The 22,614-nt window shown below is 38.1% G+C and overlaps 1 protein-coding gene and 1 pseudogene across 1 annotated transcript; both read left to right on the forward strand.

The window, feature by feature from the left end:
• The first annotated feature begins 6,649 nt into the window (after nt 1-6,649).
• Nucleotides 6,650-9,092, forward strand: LOC148919351 (uncharacterized; annotated as a pseudogene).
• Nucleotides 9,093-12,321: 3,229 nt separating this feature from the next.
• LOC148919352 (uncharacterized) lies at nt 12,322-16,508 on the forward strand. The gene is made up of 8 exons (XM_089048851.1): nt 12,322-12,358; nt 12,719-12,855; nt 13,256-13,354; nt 13,433-13,549; nt 13,664-14,143; nt 14,661-14,918; nt 15,823-15,948; nt 16,263-16,508. The coding sequence occupies exons 1-8, from the start codon at nt 12,322-12,324 to the stop codon at nt 16,344-16,346; spliced, it is 1,338 nt and encodes a 445-aa protein (XP_088904977.1). The 3' UTR covers nt 16,347-16,508.
• The last annotated feature ends 6,106 nt before the right edge of the window (nt 16,509-22,614 follow it).

A 22,614-nucleotide genomic window follows, 5' to 3' on the forward strand; every position in this document is an offset into this window, starting at 1 on the left:
CATGTCTTTCTAGCTAGTATTTTGCTTATGCATAGACAAGTATGGATAATTTATGGTGTAGGGCTGGTAAATTTGTGATTTAGATGTGACAAGTATGGATCATTCAAGTATTTTGCTTATATATATATATATATAGACAATTACGGATATATTTAAATTACTGTTTATATAATGTTTTTTTTAAGAGCAATGGCAACACATCATGATTTGGAATTGAGGCCTTTCTTAAATACTATTACAGTAACTAAGTAAAGTGTGATGTGAAACAAGCAAAATACCTACCCTTTCCTTACATAAATGATGCCTATTGTTTATAACAACTTCAGTTTTCCAGAAATAATTGAAGTTGAAAGATAAAAACAACAACTAGACATATATTATCACTGATGCCTAAAACGAGAAGTAGCATCAACATTTATGTCACAACCAACACTATTGGAGGCTTTTCACGTCCACAAAATAAAAAAAGCGACGATGTATAACATAATTCACAACACCATTATTTGTTTCTACGATGTTGTAATTGATAATATGCATCAGCATAATAGATATCACTGATGTTGTTAGACCTCTTTAGCCTCATCCCTTTTAAAACTACTGATGATGTTAGACCTCTTTAGCCTCCTCCCTTTTGAAACTACTGATGCTGTTTCGGGTTTAGGCGTCAGAAGTCAACCTTTTTTTGGCACTCGAAAATCATTTAGGCATCTGAGTTTACCAAAAATCCAATGTAGTAAGTGACAAATAGCAATGGAGAATATCCGTTGCCAATAACATAGGAATTGACAACAGGCTTGAATACCACGGTATTTATGTGTAATAGGCAATGGATTTTATCCGTTGCTAAAGCCATTTCTTGGCATACTAGTCATTTGGTGAGTTTTGAGCGAAATTCAATTGATAAAACCATGCAACATGCCAACCACTCCATTACAGAACGAACTTCGTATGAACCTGAATTATCCACTTTCTTGGACCAATCGATATCGGATTGAGCCCAAAACTTGGGGAACATCATAATATGGTGGGAGGAGTTATTTAGTGAGTTTTGAGTGAAATCCAATTTCTAAAACTATGCAATACACCAACCAGTACATTACAGAACGAACTTCATACGAACTTGAATTGTCCAATTTCTTAGACCAATCGATATCGGATTGAGCTCAAAACTTGGGCAACGTCATAATATGGTGGGTGGAGTCCATTCGTGAGCTTTGAGAGAAATCCAATCTCTAAAACTATGTAATACACCAATCACTCCATCACATAACGAACTTCATACGAACCTAAGCTGTCCATTTTGTTGGACCAATCGATATCAGATTGAGCCCAAAACTTGAGCAACAACATAATTTGGTAGGAAGGGTCATTTGGCGAGTTTTTTTTTTATATCTGAAATCCAATTCCTAAAACTATGCAATACACCAATCACTCCATTACAGAACGAACTTCATACGAACCTAAATTGTCCAATTTCTCGGACCAATCAATATCGGATTGAGCCCAAAAATTTGGGGAACAACGGAATACGGTGGGAGGAGTCATTTGGTGAGTTTTTTTCTAGTGAAATCCAATCGCTAAAACTATGCAATACACCAACCACTCCATTACAGAATGAAATTCGTACGAACCTGAATTGTCCAATTTCTTGGACCAATTGATATCGGATTGAGCCTAAAACTTGGATAACATCACAATATGGTGGGAGGGGTCATTTGCTGAGTTTTGAGTGAAATTCAACTGCTAAAACTATGGAACACACCAACTACTCCACTATAGAACGAACTTCGCAAGAACCTGAATTGTCCAATTTCTTGGACCAATCGATATTGGATTAAGCTTAAAACTTAGGCAACGTCAAAATAAGGTGGGAGGAGTCATTTCGTAAGCTTTCAGCGAAATCCAATCTCTAAAACTATGCAATACACCAACCACTCCATTACATAACTAACTTCGTACGAACTTAAGTTGTCCATTTCGGTGGATCAATTGATATCGGATTTAACCCAAAACGTGGGCAACGTCCGAATATGGCCGGAGGAGTCATTTGGTGTGGTTTGAGTGAAATCCAATTGCTAAAACTATGCAATACATCAACCACTCCATTATATGACGAACTCTGTACGAACCTGAATTGCCACTTTGTTGGACCAATCGATATCGGATTGAGCCCAAAACTTGGGCAATGTCATAATCTGGTGGGAGGAGTTATTTGGTGAGTTTGGAGTGAAATCCAACCGCCGAAGCTATGCAATAAACCAACCACTCCATTAAAAAATGAACTTCGTACGAACCTGAATTGTCCAATTTCTTGGCCCAATTGATATCGGATTGAGCCCAAAAGTTGGGGAACATAGTAATATGGTAGGAGGAGTCATTTGGGGAGTTTTTTTTTAAGTGAAATCCAATTGCTAAAACTATGCAATACACCAACCACTCCATTACAGAACAAACTTCGTACAAATCTGAATTGTCCAATTTCTTGGACCAATCGATATCAGATTGAGCCCCAAACTTGGATAACATCATAATATGGTAGGAGGAGTCATTTGGTGAGTTTTGAATGAACTCCAACTGCTAAAACTATGCAATACACCAACTACTCCATTACAGAACGAACTTCGCAAGAACCTAAATTGTCCAATTTCTTGGACCAATCAATATTGGATTGAGCCTAAAACTTAGGCAACGTCATAATATGGTGGGAGGAGTCATTACGTGAGCTTTGTGCGAAATCCAATCTCTAAAACTATGCAATACACCAATCACCCCATTACATAATGAACTTCATATGAACCTGAATTGTCTATTTTGTTGGACCAATCTATATCGGATTGAGCCCAAAACTTGAGCAACATTATAATATGGTGGGAGGAGCCATGTGGTGTGTTTTGAGTGAAATCCAACTGCTACAACTATGCAATATGCCAACCACTCCATTAAGGAATGAAAATCGTACGAACCTAAATTGTCCAATTTCTTGGACCAATTGATATCGGATTGAGACAAAACTTGAGCAACATTGTAATATGGTGGGAGGAGTCATTTGGCTTGGTTTGAGTAAAATCCAACTGCTAAAATTATGCAATGTACCAACCACTCCATTTACAGTGACTGAACTTCGATTGAACCTAAATGGTCCAATTTCTTGGACCAATCGATACCGGATTGGGCTCAAAACATGGGCAACGCCATAATATTTTGAGCGAAATCCAATCTCTAAAACTATGCAATCCACCAACCACTCCATTACAGAGCGAACTTTGTACAAACCTGAATTCTCCATTTTGTTGGACCAATCGATATGGGATTGTGCCCAAAACATGGGCGATGTCATAATATGGTGGGAGAAGTGGTTTGGTGAGTTTTGAGTGAAATCCAATCTCAAAAACTATGCAATACACCAACCTGTCCATTTACGGAACGAACTTCGTACTAACCTGAATTGTCCAATTTCTTGGACCAATCAACATTGGATTGAGCCCAAAACTTGGGCAACATCATAATACGATGGGAGGAGTCGTTTGGTGAGTTTTGAGTGGAATCCAACTGCTTAAACTATGCAATACGCCAACCACTCCATTACATAACGAACTTTCATACGAACCTGAATTGTCAAATATCTTGGACCAATCGATATCGGATTAAGCCCAAAACTTGGATAATATCATAATATGGTTGGAGGAGTCATTTGGAGTTCTTTGAGTAAAATCGAACCACTAAAACTATGCAATGCACCAACTACTCCGTTACATAACGAACTTCGCACGAACCTAAATTGTCCAATTTCTTCGACCAATTAATATTGGATTGAGCTTAAAACTTAGCCAATGTTGTAATATGATGGGAGGAGTCATTTCGTGAGCTTTGAGTGAATCTAATCTCTAAACCTATGTAATACACCAACCACTCCATTACTTAACGAACTTCGTACGAACCTGAGTTGTCCATTTTGTTGGACCAATCGATATCGGATTGAGCCCAAAACTTGAGCAACATCAAAATATGGTGGTAGGAGTCATTTGGTGAGTTTTGAGCGAAATCCAACTGTTAAAACTATACAATTCGCCAACCACTCCATTAAGGAACGAAAATCGTACGAACCTGAATTGTCCAATTTCTTGGACCAATTGATATCGGATTGAGCCAAAAACTTGAATAACATCATAATATTTTGGGAGGACTCATTTGGTGTGTTTTGAGTGTAATCCAACTGCTAAACTATGCAATACACCACCTATTCCATTACAGAACGAACTTCGCAATAACCTAAATTGTCCAATTTCATGGACCAATCGATATCGAATTTAGCCCAAAACATGGGCAATGTCATGATATGGTGGGAGGAGTCATTTTATGTGGTTTGAGTGAAATCGAACTGCTAAAACTATGGAATACCCCAACCACTCCATTACAGAATGAACTCTGTACGAACATAAATTGTCCACTTTGTTGGACCAATCAATATCAGATTGAGCCTAAAACTTGGGGAACATCATAATATGATGGGAGGAGTCATTTCGTGAGCTTCGAGCGAAATCTAATCTCTAAAACTGTGCAATACAACAACCAGTCCATTTCAGAGAGAACTTTGTACGAACCTGAATTGTCCATTTTGTTGAACCAATCAATATCAGATTGAGCACAAAACTTTGGCGATGTCATAATATAGTGGGTGGAGTCATTTGGTTAGTTTTGAGTGAAATCCAATCTCTAAACTATACAATACACCAACCAGTCCGTTTACAGTACGACCTTTGAACGAACGCGAATTGACCAATTTCTTGGACCAATCCGTAACGGATTGAGTCCAAAACTTGGGCAACATCATAATATGATGGGAGGAGTCATTTGGTGAGTTTTGAGTGAAATCCAATCTGCAATGGTTTGTTTATCTTTAAACCTCGCTCTAGGGCTGACATTCTTGGAGTATCTGGGACTCCGTTTTATGATCTCAACTACTATACAATCTCGGAATTACTTAGATCAACGTATCGAACATGACTATGATCCAACGGTTCAAACCTCTGAACCCGGAAATCACACACTAGGCGAGATCCGTTCGAGGTCCAACGTTATCTGAAATAAGATCTGCAAAATCTTATACGCTTGAGGACCAAGGGATTATTCTAGGACGATTGTGGTTCCCACCTGCTGCCCACGCGCGCGACTTATGGTGCCTAAGCGATAACGCTTCACCGGAAAAACTCCAAATCACGGCTCAAGACTCCTACCCTAGGTGTAACACTCTATTTGGAGCCACTTTTGTTCTTGGACCTACACCAAAAGCTGGCCGAAGTGGTCTTTGGAATCTCAACTCGAAATCCGGCTAAATTTTGGATCCAAGATCGAGTTATCTACGCTAGAAATTTCTGAAATCCTACCCAACCAGCAGCTAGGGCTCGAGAAATAGATGAGTTTCCATACCTGGATCACGGAAATGGTTCCCGGATGACGGAAAACGAGCCGGCGAAAGTTTATGAAAAACCGTCCGACACCACCGTTTCTTGGCTGTTTACAGCGACTACGGCGGTGGATCGGGCCACAAAGAGCTGGGGCTGGAAGAGGGAAGTGTGGTGGTTCTAACGGACTAGTCTTGCTCGAATTGGGGATCGGAGTTGAGAGAAAATACCTCCAAGTCGGTTGCCCGAGCCCCCAAAATGCAGAAAATTCGGGTTTAAAACTAACTAAACTTCAAATATTTACGGTTATACCACTGAACTTCTTTTGATCGTAACTCCTTCGTTACAACTCCGATTTGAGCCCACTACGTGTTTACGGACTCATCTCGCTGCTCTCTACGCAACTATAACTGAAATCCCCAAACTCCTTTCCGGTCAAAAAATCAACTTTTAAACCATTAAAATATTCTAGGGGTATAATGGTCTTTTACTGGAATAAATTAATAATTAAATATTAATTAAGGACCGGGTTGTTACAGTCCATGTGTTTAGTTTGTTATGTAATAAGTTTGACAAGTGGTTTTGCTATTTTCTAAGTAGAATTTGTCAGTTTAGGTTTTGAATTGTTCTTTTATCTAAGATAGAACATTTATTAGTTTGGGTAGTTTGTTGGAAGTTGCAAATTTAAGGTGGGTTGTTAAACATTCCTTACATGTTCAATACACCTGAAGGTGGCTGTAACTTCTATTAGTAGATTAGATTTTTATTTTTATTTTTACTAAGTTTCAATTTCTGTGTTTACTTTGTAGATAATACTGTACAGTTTTCTAGTCCAAGTTGCCTTAATTTTTGTGTTTACTTTGTAAATAATATGTTAATTTGTATTTGCCTTAATTTACAGGGTTGTCAAAGAGGGATCAGATCTGTTTCTGCAATGATCTTTTGATCTTGTAAGTACACTTGTATTTCATCAAAATTTACAAGTTCTTGCACTTTTTTCATGCCATGCTTAAACTGGATATTCATCATTAAAACACTCATTTAGTTAGGGTTCAATTTATATATTGTTTGGCCATATTTGTTTTTTATTTGCAGTATTAAAGAAATGACCGAGTATACCTTGCTACTCCTATCTCAAGCAACTTGAGATGCTCTCATATAATAGGCAGCTTTCCTCATTATTTGAAATGTGAACGCAAGTTGTTTATAATTTTTTTGTGTTTATGAAATGGACTAGTTAAAGGGAAATGGATAAATCTTGGATGCATGAAGATAGAAGAAGCAAAGAGTATGAAGCTGGGGTTGAAGAATTTCTAAGGATAGCGTTAGCAAATGCTATTGATCATAGGCGATTCATTGTCCATGCCAGAGATGTGGGAATACAAGAAAGTTTACTATTAGAGCATTTGTATTTCAATAAGGGAGCATTTGTATTTCAATGCCAGAGATAAGGGAGCATTTGTATTTCAATGGGGTTGACCAAACCTATAAGGATTGGATATGCCAACCTATTGAATCAAATGGAAGTGAAAGTGTAAATCAAGAACCATATCTTGAACGTGATGTGGTGGATGAGACAATTGATATGTGCGAAGGTGCACATGAACACTTTATTGAAAACCTGAACAAATTTAGGAAGTTTGTGGAAGAAGCAGAAAAACCTCTTTATCCTGGGTGTCATAAGCACACCAAGTTGTCGGGATTGGTTAAGTCGTACAATCTTAAAGCAAGGCATGGCATGACGGACAATTGTTTCTCCGATATGCTTATTGAAGTTGGAGATTTGCTTCCAATTGGTCAAGAGCTATCATCATGTATGTATGAACAAAGAAGACATTGAATGCCTTGGGATTGAAGTATGAGAAGATACATGCATGCTACAATGATTGCATTTTATATAGTAATAAGTATCACGATTTGACAACCTGCCCTAAATGTGGCCTCTCACGATAGAAGGTGACAAAGAAGAATGTGGAGAAGAAAGGGGTCCTGGTGAAGGTTTTATGGTACTTTCCTTCTATCCCAAGGTTCAAAAGAATGTTTAAGTCATTTGAAACTTCTAAAATTTTAACTTGGCATGATGAAAGTCGAATAAAAGATGGTCGATTGCGTCATCCAGCTGATTCACCATCGTGGAAGATGGTTGATCATATGTGGCCAGATTTTGCAAGTGAGCCTAGAAACCTTAGGTTAGCCCGTTCATCAGATGGGATAAACCCACACAGTTCTCTTAGTAGTAGATATAGTTGTTGGCCAGTAATTTTGGTCACATATAACCTTCCTCCGGAGCTGTGCATGAAGAGGAAGTTTATGATTTTAACGTTATTGATTTCTGGCCCTAGACAACTTGGCAATGATATAGATGTGTACTTGGAACCATTGGCTGAGGATTTAAGAACATTGTGGGATGGTGTGGAGGGAGTCTATGATGCTTTCCGACAACAGTCCTTCACCTTAAGATTTGTACTTTTGTGGACAATCAATGATTTTCCAGCTTATGGTAATCTGTCCGGGTGCACTACGAAAGGATATTATGCATGTCCAAATTGCGGTGAGAAGACATATGCGGAAAGGTTGGAACATGGAAATAAAATGGCATTCACCGGACACCGAAGATTCTTATCTCGTTATCATGCTTATAGAAAATTAAGTGAAGATTTTAATGGTAAGGAAGAACTTGACCCGGCACCAAAACCTTTAACCGGGGAACAAGTATGGAAAGAAGTTGAGGCCATAAACTATGAGTGGGGGAAGAGAATTGGGAAGTGGAAAGATGATGGTTGTACTAAGTGTTATAAGAAGAGATCAATTTTCTTTGACCTTCCTTATTGGAAATCGTTGTATGTTCGACATTGCCTCAATGTTATGCACATCGAGAATTATGTATGCGAGAGTATTTTCGGTACATTGTTGAACATTCTCGGAAAAACGAAAGATGGGGTAGCAGTGTAAAGATCTCGTTAAATTGGGGGTAAGAACAAGTTTGGCACCACAAGTTGGCGAGAAGAGAACTTTTTTGCCTCCAGAATGTGTACATTGAATAAAAAGGAGAAAATATCTATGTGCAAGGCATTGATGAGTGTAAAAGTGCCTGAAGGTCACTCTTCGAACCTAAGAAACCTTGTATGCATGAAAGAGTTGAAACTAGTTGGTCTTAAGTCACATGACTGCCACATATTGATGCAACAATTGCTACCGGTTGTAATACGTGGTGTGCTGCCCAAGCATGTTAGATATGCAATAATGAGGTTTTGCTTCTTCTTCAATGATTTATGTTAGAAAGTGGTGGATGTACCTACGCTAGATAAGATACAATCGGATCTTGTGGCTACATTGTGCTTGCTGGAACAATTCTTTCCTCCATCATTCTTTGATGTTATGGTCCATCTAACGGGGCATCTTATTAGAGAGGTTCGTTTGTATGGACCAGTTTTCTATAGATGGATGTACCCTTTTGAAAGGTACATGAAGGTATTAAAGGGTTATGTACACAGTCGTGTGTATCCGGAAGGTTGTATCGTTGAATGCATTCTTGTGGAAGAATCTGTGGAGTTTTGCTCATAGTTCATGGCTGATTTAAGTGCAATTGGGGTTCCTACACCACGCTTGCATTTAGCAAATGCTAGTACATCTTTATCATGTCCATCTATAGAATCTGTGCCCCACGAAAAATTGGACCAAGCACATTAAATTGTCTTGGATAATACAGCTGAAGTTGATCCTTACATTAAGTAAGTTATCCTGACATCTCTGGGATAAAGAAAAGTCAGCAATGGCAACTGTCATAGAAGAAGTGATTGAAGGGTTCATGACATCAAGTTGATTCTGAAAAAAACTGAAGATCAAATCCCTCTTACGTATATATATGTATATTCCGAGATTTTTCTTCTGTCTTTACAGAGAAGGTAATTCTCCCAAGGAGATAAGCAAGTTACAATCTCAGAGAAGGATAAGCAGGAAAGCAGGGAGCTGTCTAGAAAAGAAGTCAAACTAACCATCACGGGTAAAATCTCACAAGGGGCAGTTGAAATTGGGAAAGAGATTAGGTTCCTTTTCAAGAAAATCAGGGAAGTGATTGCCTATTTGAGAGCCTATCTGCCAAAACTGAAGAAATCCTATTTTCTTTCTTTCCATTAAAAAAGAAAAAAGGGGGAGATATCTTTGCCGCCCAATAAATAAACAGAATCACCCTACTCCAGAAAAACAGTTTACTATAAATACAAGAAGGAGTGAGCAGGGTAGACACACACAATAACAACAAAAAAATCATCACCCAATCAAACAAAGATCCTACACAAAGAAAAACTGTCAAAAGACAAGTTCAAAATCAACCAACAAGCCAACTTGAATTTCAAGTAAAACCAGCTTCAAATCAGAATTCCCAAGGCTCAGACTTAAGAAATAAGTCATTCAGAACGAGATTTTTCTCGTTACAAATTTGGTTCAAGAAACCAAGATAGGTAGAGCTTGAGTTCTCTCCAAAAATGGAAAACCTCAACAAATTTCACGTGCAGTCTCTAGCTCACCGACGTCCTCAAGAATACGCCTTTCAGATGAAGAAGCCGCATTCGCCCACTCGAAGCCTCACAAAGCTTAAGGTACATTAAAGCTCTGCCATAATCAACCTTTGGTATCGATTTGTAGTTGAAAATCGGGCAATCAGAGTTGTCAACGGTCCAGTCCAATACATTCCATTCAGTCCCATATGAGCCTCCCATCCAGGCAGAAATGGAGATCCAGCTATCTTTTTATCTTTTAGCATTGATATCTATTTTTATAGTTTTGTAAAAGGCAGTTCCGCCTAAAAACAGCTTAAATTTCATCAACCATTCTGGCCAGAACAACCTCTTTATACTGAGATAAATTGTTAAAGTCCTCACCAGTCTGAGGCAAGAAAAGAACTTACTTGGGAGATATTCCTCACCCAAATTCACAATCGTTTGTTTAAGAAATCAGTAACTTGGGGCGCAAGTTATCCATTCCAGACTAAGTCTGCTAGAATTTTTATTACTAGCGTGTGCACGCTCAGATACCAAAGAAAGCGACTTGTTGACCAGTCTATGGTTCTCAAGGCAGTGGGGAACTTTGCCCTTCCATCATAGGAGTAAACGCAAAAGCGGGCAAACAGATGTCTCCTGAGTCCAGCTAGGATTATAGAACATGATGAGTTTTACATTCAATGTTTTTCAGCAGAATTACTATTTGATAAGTCGTGCATAAGTAAGAATGCATGAGTCAGGATGTTTGAGATTGTCAGAGTATCATTGCTAATCTAAAAGTTGACATGAATTTCATTAGTAGATCGAATTATTTGAATTGTTGTGGCTTGATGCCAAAATATTATGATGTTTGATTGCTTGGATATGATTTAATGCATGCTGGCAGATGAGTTATATATATATATATATATATATATATATCCTTGTTTCTGAGGCGAATATTTTTGGGAAATGTTCAGTTTACAAGGAGATTCTGCAATTTTGGTAGAAGTCACACTTGAATTTCAGATAATTTCAATTAAAAAGGGCAAATTAGTCTTTTATGGCCAGCATTAGCCAGTGTGACACTTTCGAGAGGAAGAAGGGATTTTAGTTAAATATCAGAGTAATAGCAGTGAGTTCTAGATTTAATGAATTCAGATTATTACCAAAGATTTCAGAGAGTTTTTATATATTTTCTTAAGCCACTCAGGTATTCAAATATAAATGTGTGGCCCTCAGATTTTATTGATTGCCTTATAGATACAGTTATTGAGTTGCAAGTGGTGAGTGTAGTACTAGAAGAGCAGACTTGAGAACCCAAATAGCAGTGGTATGTCCAGTACCCTCACCCCTCCAGTGAAGGGTAAGTAAAATTTCGAGGACGAAATTTTTGTAAGGGGGGTAGATTGTAATAACCCAAACCCAAAATTAATATTTAATTATTAATTTATTTGAGAAAAAGACTAAAATACCCCTAGAATATGTTATTAGTTTAAAAGTTGACTTTTTGACCGGGAAGGAATTTGGGGATTTTAGTTGTACTATTGCGTAGAGCGCGACGAAACGAGTTCGTAGACATGTAGTGGACTCAAATCGGAATTGTAACGAAGGAGTTACGATCAAAAGAAGTTCAGTGGCATAACCGTAAATATTTCGAAGTTCAGATTTTATAAACCCAGTTTTGTTCTCCTCATTGAGCGCGACCAGCCGACTTTGGGAGCTGTTTTCTCTCAGCTCCGACCTCCGATTCAGGCAAGAACAGTGCCAAACGAACCACCAAACTTCCCTCTTCCAACCCAGCCCTTCGCCACCTCGATCCGCCGCCATAGTCGCCGAAAAAAGCGGCGAAACAGGCGGTGCTGGACGGTTTTTGACAAAACTTCCAAGCTTTCGTTCTCCGTCGTCCGGCCACCAAATCGGACGAGTGAGGTATGGATTTCTAGCTATTTTTCATGCTCTAGCTGCTGGTTGGGTAGGATTTCAGAAATCTCTAGCGTAGATAGCTCGATTTACGAGCTAGATTTCAGCAGGTTTTCGGGTCACTGTTTCGGCCACTTCCGGTCAGTTTTTGGGGTAGGTCCAAGAACAAAAGTGGTTCCAAATAGGGTGTTTTACCTAGGATAGGAGTCTTGAGCCCAGATGTTGAGATTTTCCGGCGAAGCGTTATCGCTTTAGGCATCACGCGCCGCCGGCGCGTGGCGCGCGTCTTGTGAGGGTGGAGACCAAAGTCAGTCCTAGAACCTCACGAGCGCGTAGGATTTCACGGATCTTAATTCGGATATCGTTTGAACCCCGAACGGGTCTCGCCTACTGTGCGATTTCCGGGTTCAATACGTTTGAACCGTTAGATCATAGTTAATTCCAAGTATGTTAATCTAAACTTTCCCAGGATCGTATAGTAGTTACGGATCGTAAAACGGAGTCCCGGATACTCCAGAATGGTCAGCCCTAGAGCAGTTTTACAGTTCGATTCAGGCGAGGAACAAAGAAAAGAACTACGTGTGGCTTGATCCTCGATAAGAGTGCGTAGGCACCCTACGATTATCGGCGCAGCCACAAGTTAGGGGCTCGGGGTTTATGTTCTGTTTTCGGTATTTTGGTCGATTCGACCCATAGTTACCGGATGTCAATTTTAAGCAGGATTCGACCGGATCTCAAAGTGGAATTTAGGTCGGGTCGTTTCAGATATAGCTGAATCAAATGAAGGGAGTACATCACAAACAACTAGTACATCAAATAGTGAAGGTAAAAGGAAGCGTGGTCCAACATAAGTGAATCAAATTCAAATAAAGAAACATAAAGGGAAAACGATAAAAGTTCTGTTTAACTCCAAAGGAGAAGCAAGTGGTCAAGCGGGTAAACAATTGGCTTCAGACACAGGTGTAGTAGCTCGAACCTTTATCCCCATTACCATCAATGCTTGGAGTGATGTGGATGACCAGTTGAAAGAGAAAGTGTGGACAGAAATTACAGTAATACTAATTAGTTGATGCTTTTATAGGTTTTTTTTAGTTTTCTATTGTAATTTGCCTAAACTGAACATCTTTATTTATTTTATGCAGGCAATATTTGAATTGCCACCCGAAAGCAAAACGGGGATATTGCAATCAGCTTGTAACAAGTGGCGGCAATTCAAGTCTAACTTAAAGAGGTACCACATACTACCATATAGAAATGACCAACAAGCATTGAGGCAGCCTCCTGACATGTATGACTTCATTGAGTTATCGGATTGGCAAACTTTTGTAACCTCAAGATTAAGTACTAAATGGTAGGTATGCTGACATACAAACTTGTCATTTTTCATTTAAAACAATGATTTTTTTGGATAAATATGACATATAAACTTCTAGTCTTATACTTATATTGTAGGAAATCCATGAAGCCCAAAAGGAAAGGCAAAGTAAATGTAAATATCATCACAAAACAGGCCGTAAAAGGTATCTTGTTGTGGTCGAAGACTTGGTAAGTGTAAGAGAAGAAACTATTTTTGGACTCTTATTTGTGTATTGCCCTATGCTAAATTTGATCAATCTTAATTAGTATGAGAAGAATGCAGTGGAGAAGGGTGAGGAAATTGACAGAGCTCTTTTATGGAAGTATGCACGTAAAGATAAAAATGGGAAGATAGTTGATGAGGAGGTAGCTTTAATGGCTGAAAAGATTGTAAGTACTAATTAATTGGTTAATTTATGGTATCTTTTGTTGACAATAAAAATTACAGAAACATGTCTATGATGTTGATTGTGATCACCTTCTTTTTGTTGATAATGGTTTCAGGATAACTTGATGAAGGAGAAAGAAGAAGGCACTTTAACCAGATCTGGGAGTAATGATGTTTTGTCAATGGCTTTAGGGACCCCTGAACATGCTGGAAGGGTGAGGGGTGTGGGAGGTAATGTGAAGCCAAATGCATATTTCAAAGTTCCTAGGAAGAAGATGGAGTGTGTCTCGAAGGTAATGTTGGAACAACAAGATTCTTTGATAATGGAGACAAGAAAGATGATGGAAGAGCAACAAAAAAGGCATGAAGCTGCGCAACAAGCTCTTCAAAACCAAATCGAGATGCTAAAGGTGGTGATTAACCCTCAAGTTCCTAATAACACATCTCTCCAATCCCCAAATATACATCCATCTCCCATCTTATCCGAGAAAGCATCAACAAACATAAAAAGAAAACTTGAGGAGGGTGAAAAAGAAATTTGTGGTGAAGAAGGTTGTGAGGATGTGGTGGAGCAAACTGAAACTGAGTTTATGAAGGTAATGTTGATATTTCATTTACTTTGATATACTTGCTCTAAATATTTACACACAAAATTACTGATTAGAATAAGATTTATATGAATTTCATGGCCATAATAACTGAACTTTTTGACCAATTCACTGGAAATAAAGGTTGTTCGTTTTGTGCAGGTTGGTGTAATGATTCATCATTGCTCTCCTTTTTCATTTATTTGTTTGTTCGTGATCTTAATGTTATGAATTGCTTGTTGACACTGAGTGTTTGACTAATTATAAAAAGGTTTATATTCTTCATTCTCATTTACCCAATAAGGCAATGACATTAGATTCTACAATTAAATAGACCACCCACAATCTCTTACTTAATTAATTTGTAAGCCAAGCTCGTGAATATTAACTGTGAAGCTTCCTAGGCCTCTGGTTTTTTCCTAGGCCTCTATGATCTCTTTCTTTGACTCCATCTTCTACTTAATTGATATAAATGCTTGCAGAAGCTTGTATTATATTTGTGACTTGTCTTTTATATGCATATTAGGGGAAAGAATGCAAAATGGCTTTCGGCGAAAAGGCAAACCTTGTTGCAAGTGGAACAATAGTTGAGATTGATGTGCCAAACCAGCTGGTTCATAATGTTCCTTTGGGAGAGGGGAACATAAGAGTAGCTGTGAATTGTGCACTAAGGGAGATTCTCAACTACCAATCCCCTGTGAAAACAGTGTTAGAAACGGTTGGGGATGCCATTGGATCGCAAGTAGCTTGGCCTCAAGATCTTATTGTCTTTGGTGATAAAGTGGTAAACTTCTTTTCTTTAAGCTTGTTATGTTTTATTCTAACTAATATGTATGTAATTGTATATATTTATATATATAACCTTCTGCTTTATGCAATAATTGTAGAAGAAGAGGGAAACTACAAAGGAAAAATTAGCAAAGACTTTATTCAAGTCTATATGCCAAAGTCTTGCAAGGTTTTATATGCATACGCACATCAAGTGATGTCCAAAGGTCAGACTATCTCCACAAATATTGATGAGGACATATTTGGTGTGAAAAAGATTGTGTACATCTTTCAAGAACAAGTTATCGCATTCGCTGAAATGAGAGAAATAGGACAAGCTATAATAACGGCTTATATTAGGTGATAGTAACTTGATGTTTTATAATTTTCTGTTTCTCATATTGGCTATTAATATTGGGTCTCATTTAGTTAGTAACTATGAAAAATGGTTGGCAGCTATTTGTTTCGCTTGGTAAAAAGCCAACAAAGGGATCAAGTGATTGGATTTATGGACCGAACACGTACCACACATGATCCAAGAGATGGGAATTTGAGGTCGGATTACATTAAGAAATGTTTGAAACAAACGAGCATTGACAGCATCTTTTTGATTCCATATAATCCTGGGTAAGTAAAGTAGTTTTTTTTTTTGTTTTTACAAGGAATTTTTGAGTATTACTAATATGTTTTGAATTAACAGTAGGGGACATTGGATCCTCTTAGTTATTTCCTTAATATGTAAATTTTTTGCATTTGGCTTACGGTCTATAACAAGTGTTATTTATCTGTTAAAGTGGGATCAAAGCTTTCAATGCCCAAATTGGGAGACGACCTCATAAATTACCGATGTGGATTCTACTTTCGGTATGCTTGTATTTCACAAACATTGTAAGATTAATTTTAAGGAACCTAACTAACTAAATGCTGAATTGTTGTGTAAAAATGTAGGTGCTCCTAAACAAAGCGATGGCAAGTCATGTGGGTATTTTGTGATGAGATACATGAAGGACATTTGTAAAGATTCCTCCCTTGAATTTCGAAATAAGGTACTTATGGAACTTTGCAACTTCTGTTTTTTTGGTGGTTGGGTCTGTGTTAATATGAACCTTGTGTAATTTTTTTTCACAGCAATGTGCCTCTGTTTTTTTGGTAGTTAGGTCTGTGTCAATTGAGAAAAAATGCTAGTTGTGCTTGTCCAACTCTCTACCCCATCACATGAACATTTAATAGCTAGTTTAAACATGAAGTGGGATCCAATTAATGACTTCTTGTTATCTAATTAGATTGATTGACAAATTAGATTTTCTTGTTCACCAATATGATTTCGTAAATTTGCATATCTTATGTTTTTTTTTTCCAGTATAGAGCTAGAAGGAAGGACACATACACCCAAATGGAATTGGATGAGGTGCGAGAAGAATTGGCAAGTCATGTCCTAGAATGACTTTTTGATTAAGCTAAACATTCCTTCATTTTACATGTCTTTCTAGCTAGTATTTTGCTTATGCATAGACAAGTATGGATAATTTATGGTGTAGGGCTGGTAAATTTGTGATTTAGATGTGACAAGTATGGATCATTCAAGTATTTTGCTTATATATATATATATATAGACAATTACGGATATATTTAAATTACTGTTTATATAATGTTTTTTTTAAGAGCAATGGCAACACATCATGATTTGGAATTGAGGCCTTTCTTAAATACTATTACAGTAACTAAGTAAAGTGTGATGTGAAACAAGCAAAATACCTACCCTTTCCTTACATAAATGATGCCTATTGTTTATAACAACTTCAGTTTTCCAGAAATAATTGAAGTTGAAAGATAAAAACAACAACTAGACATATATTATCACTGATGCCTAAAACGAGAAGTAGCATCAACATTTATGTCACAACCAACACTATTGGAGGCTTTTCACGTCCACAAAATAAAAAAAGCGACGATGTATAACATAATTCACAACACCATTATTTGTTTCTACGATGTTGTAATTGATAATATGCATCAGCATAATAGATATCACTGATGTTGTTAGACCTCTTTAGCCTCATCCCTTTTAAAACTACTGATGATGTTAGACCTCTTTAGCCTCCTCCCTTTTGAAACTACTGATGCTGTTTCGGGTTTAGGCGTCAGAAGTCAACCTTTTTTTGGCACTCGAAAATCATTTAGGCATCTGAGTTTACCAAAAATCCAATGTAGTAAGTGACAAATAGCAATGGAGAATATCCGTTGCCAATAACATAGGAATTGACAACAGGCTTGAATACCACGGTATTTATGTGTAATAGGCAATGGATTTTATCCGTTGCTAAAGCCATTTCTTGGCATACTAGTCATTTGGTGACTTTTGAGCGAAATTCAATTGATAAAACCATGCAACATGCCAACCACTCCATTACAGAACGAACTTCGTATGAACCTGAATTATCCACTTTCTTGGACCAATCGATATCGGATTGAGCCCAAAACTTGGGGAACATCATAATATGGTGGGAGGAGTTATTTAGTGAGTTTTGAGTGAAATCCAATTTCTAAAACTATGCAATACACCAACCAGTACATTACAGAACGAACTTCATACGAACTTGAATTGTCCAATTTCTTAGACCAATCGATATCGGATTGAGCTCAAAACTTGGGCAACGTCATAATATGGTGGGTGGAGTCCATTCGTGAGCTTTGAGAGAAATCCAATCTCTAAAACTATGTAATACACCAATCACTCCATCACATAACGAACTTCATACGAACCTAAGCTGTCCATTTTGTTGGACCAATCGATATCAGATTGAGCCCAAAACTTGAGCAACAACATAATTTGGTAGGAAGGGTCATTTGGCGAGTTTTTTTTTTATATCTGAAATCCAATTCCTAAAACTATGCAATACACCAATCACTCCATTACAGAACGAACTTCATACGAACCTAAATTGTCCAATTTCTCGGACCAATCAATATCGGATTGAGCCCAAAAATTTGGGGAACAACGGAATACGGTGGGAGGAGTCATTTGGTGAGTTTTTTTCTAGTGAAATCCAATCGCTAAAACTATGCAATACACCAACCACTCCATTACAGAATGAAATTCGTACGAACCTGAATTGTCCAATTTCTTGGACCAATTGATATCGGATTGAGCCTAAAACTTGGATAACATCACAATATGGTGGGAGGGGTCATTTGCTGAGTTTTGAGTGAAATTCAACTGCTAAAACTATGGAACACACCAACTACTCCACTATAGAACGAACTTCGCAAGAACCTGAATTGTCCAATTTCTTGGACCAATCGATATTGGATTAAGCTTAAAACTTAGGCAACGTCAAAATAAGGTGGGAGGAGTCATTTCGTAAGCTTTCAGCTAAATCCAATCTCTAAAACTATGCAATACACCAACCACTCCATTACATAACTAACTTCGTACGAACTTAAGTTGTCCATTTCGGTGGATCAATTGATATCGGATTTAACCCAAAACGTGGGCAACGTCCGAATATGGCCGGAGGAGTCATTTGGTGTGGTTTGAGTGAAATCCAATTGCTAAAACTATGCAATACATCAACCACTCCATTATATGACGAACTCTGTACGAACCTGAATTGCCACTTTGTTGGACCAATCGATATCGGATTGAGCCCAAAACTTGGGCAATGTCATAATCTGGTGGGAGGAGTTATTTGGTGAGTTTGGAGTGAAATCCAACCGCCGAAGCTATGCAATAAACCAACCACTCCATTAAAAAATGAACTTCGTACGAACCTGAATTGTCCAATTTCTTGGCCCAATTGATATCGGATTGAGCCCAAAAGTTGGGGAACATAGTAATATGGTAGGAGGAGTCATTTGGGGAGTTTTTTTTTAAGTGAAATCCAATTGCTAAAACTATGCAATACACCAACCACTCCATTACAGAACAAACTTCGTACAAATCTGAATTGTCCAATTTCTTGGACCAATCGATATCAGATTGAGCCCCAAACTTGGATAACATCATAATATGGTAGGAGGAGTCATTTGGTGAGTTTTGAATGAACTCCAACTGCTAAAACTATGCAATACACCAACTACTCCATTACAGAACGAACTTCGCAAGAACCTAAATTGTCCAATTTCTTGGACCAATCAATATTGGATTGAGCCTAAAACTTAGGCAACGTCATAATATGGTGGGAGGAGTCATTACGTGAGCTTTGTGCGAAATCCAATCTCTAAAACTATGCAATACACCAATCACCCCATTACATAATGAACTTCATATGAACCTGAATTGTCTATTTTGTTGGACCAATCTATATCGGATTGAGCCCAAAACTTGAGCAACATTATAATATGGTGGGAGGAGCCATGTGGTGTGTTTTGAGTGAAATCCAACTGCTACAACTATGCAATATGCCAACCACTCCATTAAGGAATGAAAATCGTACGAACCTAAATTGTCCAATTTCTTGGACCAATTGATATCGGATTGAGACAAAACTTGAGCAACATTGTAATATGGTGGGAGGAGTCATTTGGCTTGGTTTGAGTAAAATCCAACTGCTAAAATTATGCAATGTACCAACCACTCCATTTACAGTACGAACTTCGATTGAACCTAAATGGTCCAATTTCTTGGACCAATCGATACCGGATTGGGCTCAAAACATGGGCAACGCCATAATATTTTGAGCGAAATCCAATCTCTAAAACTATGCAATCCACCAACCACTCCATTACAGAGCGAACTTTGTACAAACCTGAATTCTCCATTTTGTTGGACCAATCGATATGGGATTGTGCCCAAAACATGGGCGATGTCATAATATGGTGGGAGAAGTGGTTTGGTGAGTTTTGAGTGAAATCCAATCTCAAAAACTATGCAATACACCAACCTGTCCATTTACGGAACGAACTTCGTACTAACCTGAATTGTCCAATTTCTTGGACCAATCAACATTGGATTGAGCCCAAAACTTGGGCAACATCATAATACGATGGGAGGAGTCGTTTGGTGAGTTTTGAGTGGAATCCAACTGCTTAAACTATGCAATACGCCAACCACTCCATTACATAACGAACTTTCATACGAACCTGAATTGTCAAATATCTTGGACCAATCGATATCGGATTAAGCCCAAAACTTGGATAATATCATAATATGGTTGGAGGAGTCATTTGGAGTTCTTTGAGTAAAATCGAACCACTAAAACTATGCAATGGACCAACTACTCCGTTACATAACGAACTTCGCACGAACCTAAATTGTCCAATTTCTTCGACCAATTAATATTGGATTGAGCTTAAAACTTAGCCAATGTTGTAATATGATGGGAGGAGTCATTTCGTGAGCTTTGAGTGAATCTAATCTCTAAACCTATGTAATACACCAACCACTCCATTACTTAACGAACTTCGTACGAACCTGAGTTGTCCATTTTGTTGGACCAATCGATATCGGATTGAGCCCAAAACTTGAGCAACATCAAAATATGGTGGTAGGAGTCATTTGGTGAGTTTTGAGCGAAATCCAACTGTTAAAACTATACAATTCGCCAACCACTCCATTAAGGAACGAAAATCGTACGAACCTGAATTGTCCAATTTCTTGGACCAATTGATATCGGATTGAGCCAAAAACTTGAATAACATCATAATATTTTGGGAGGACTCATTTGGTGTGTTTTGAGTGTAATCCAACTGCTAAACTATGCAATACACCACCTATTCCATTACAGAACGAACTTCGCAATAACCTAAATTGTCCAATTTCATGGACCAATCGATATCGAATTTAGCCCAAAACATGGGCAATGTCATGATATGGTGGGAGGAGTCATTTTATGTGGTTTGAGTGAAATCGAACTGCTAAAACTATGGAATACCCCAACCACTCCATTACAGAATGAACTCTGTACGAACATAAATTGTCCACTTTGTTGGACCAATCAATATCAGATTGAGCCTAAAACTTGGGGAACATCATAATATGATGGGAGGAGTCATTTCGTGAGCTTCGAGCGAAATCTAATCTCTAAAGTGCAATACAACAACGGTCCATTTAGAGAGAACTTTGTACGAACCTGAATTGTCCATTTTGTTGAACCAATCAATATCAGATTGAGCACAAAACTTTGGCGATGTCATAATATAGTGGGTGGAGTCATTTGGTTAGTTTTGAGTGAAATCCAATCTCTAAACTATACAATACACCAACCAGTCCGTTTACAGTACGACCTTTGAACGAACGCGAATTGACCAATTTCTTGGACCAATCCGTAACGGATTGAGTCCAAAACTTGGGCAACATCATAATATGATGGGAGGAGTCATTTGGTGAGTTTTGAGTGAAATCCAATCTCTAAACTGTACAATACACCAACTACTCCATTACAGAACGAACTTCGCACAAACCTGAATTGTCCAATTTCTTCGACCAATCAATATTGGATTGAGCCTAAAACTTAGGCAACATCATAATATGGTGGGAGGAGTCATTTCGTGAGCTTTGAGCGAAATCCAATCTCTAAAACTATGCAATATACCAACCACTCCATTACATAATGAACTTTGTACGAACCGGAGTTGTCCATTTTGTTGGACCAGTCTATATCGAATTGAGCCCAAAACTTGACCAACATTATAATATGGTGGAAAGAGTCATTTGGTGTGGTTTGAGTGAAATCCAATTGCTAAAATTATGCTATGCACCAACCTCTCCATTACATAACGAACTCTGTACGAACCTGAATTGTCCACTTTCTTGGACCAAACGATATCGGATTGAACCCAAAACTTGGGGAACAACATAATACAGTGGGAGGAGTCATTGGAGTAGTTTTGAGTGAAATTCAACCTCTAAAACTGCGCAATACACCAATTAGTCCTTTTACAATACGAAGTTCGAATGAACATGAATGGTCCAATTTCTTTGACAAATCGATATCGGATTGAGCTCAAAACTTAGTCAACGCCATAATATTTTGGGAGGAGTCATTTCATGAGCTTTGAAAGAAATCCAATCTCTAAAACTGTGCAATCCACCAACCACTCCATTACAAAGCGAACTTTGTACGAACCTGAATTGTCCATTTTGTTGGACTAATCGATATCGGATTGAGCCCAAAACTTGGGCGATGTCATAATATGGTGGGAGAAGTCATTTGGTGAGTTTTGAGTGAAATCCAATCTCTGAAACTATGCAATACACCAACCAGTCCTTTTACGGAGCGAACTTCGTACGAACCTGAATTATCCAATTTCTTGGACCAATCGATATCAGATTGAGCCCAAAACTTGGGCAACATCATAATATGGTGGGAGGAGTCATTTCATGAGCTTTGAGTGAAATCCAATCATAATACGGTGGGAGGAGTCGTTTGAGAGTTTTGAGTAAAATACAACTGCTAAAACTATGCAATGCACCAACTACCCCATTAAAGAACGAACTTCGCACGAACCTGAATTGTCTAATTTCTTAGACCAATTGCTATTGGATTGAGCTTAAAACTTAGGCAACATCACAATATGGTGGGAGGAGTCATTTCATGAGCAAATTCAATCCCTAAAGCTATGTACTATACCAACCACTCCATTACATAATGAACTTCGTACGAACCTGAGTTGTCCATTTTGTTGGACCAATCGATATCGGATTTAGCCCGAAACGTGGGCAACATCATAATATGATGGGAGGAGTCATTTTTTGTGGTTTGAGTGAAATC

The sequence above is a fragment of the Prunus mume genome, linkage group LG3 (genome assembly GCF_029339155.1).
Source record: "Prunus mume cultivar Tortuosa linkage group LG3, ASM2933915v1, whole genome shotgun sequence".
Taxonomy (NCBI): Eukaryota; Viridiplantae; Streptophyta; class Magnoliopsida; order Rosales; family Rosaceae; genus Prunus; species Prunus mume.

Bases quoted from the DNA above. Each gene is read 5' to 3' on its own strand.
- LOC148919352 (XM_089048851.1), top strand. From the start codon at position 12,322: ATGGTCAGCCCTAGAGCAGTTTTACAGTTCGATTCAG. The intron at 14,919-15,822 runs GTAAACTTCTTT...CCTAACTAACTA, and splicing joins TTGTCTTTGGTGATAAAGTG to AATGCTGAATTGTTGTGTAA. The intron at 15,949-16,262 runs GTACTTATGGAA...TTTTTTTTCCAG, and splicing joins CCCTTGAATTTCGAAATAAG to TATAGAGCTAGAAGGAAGGA.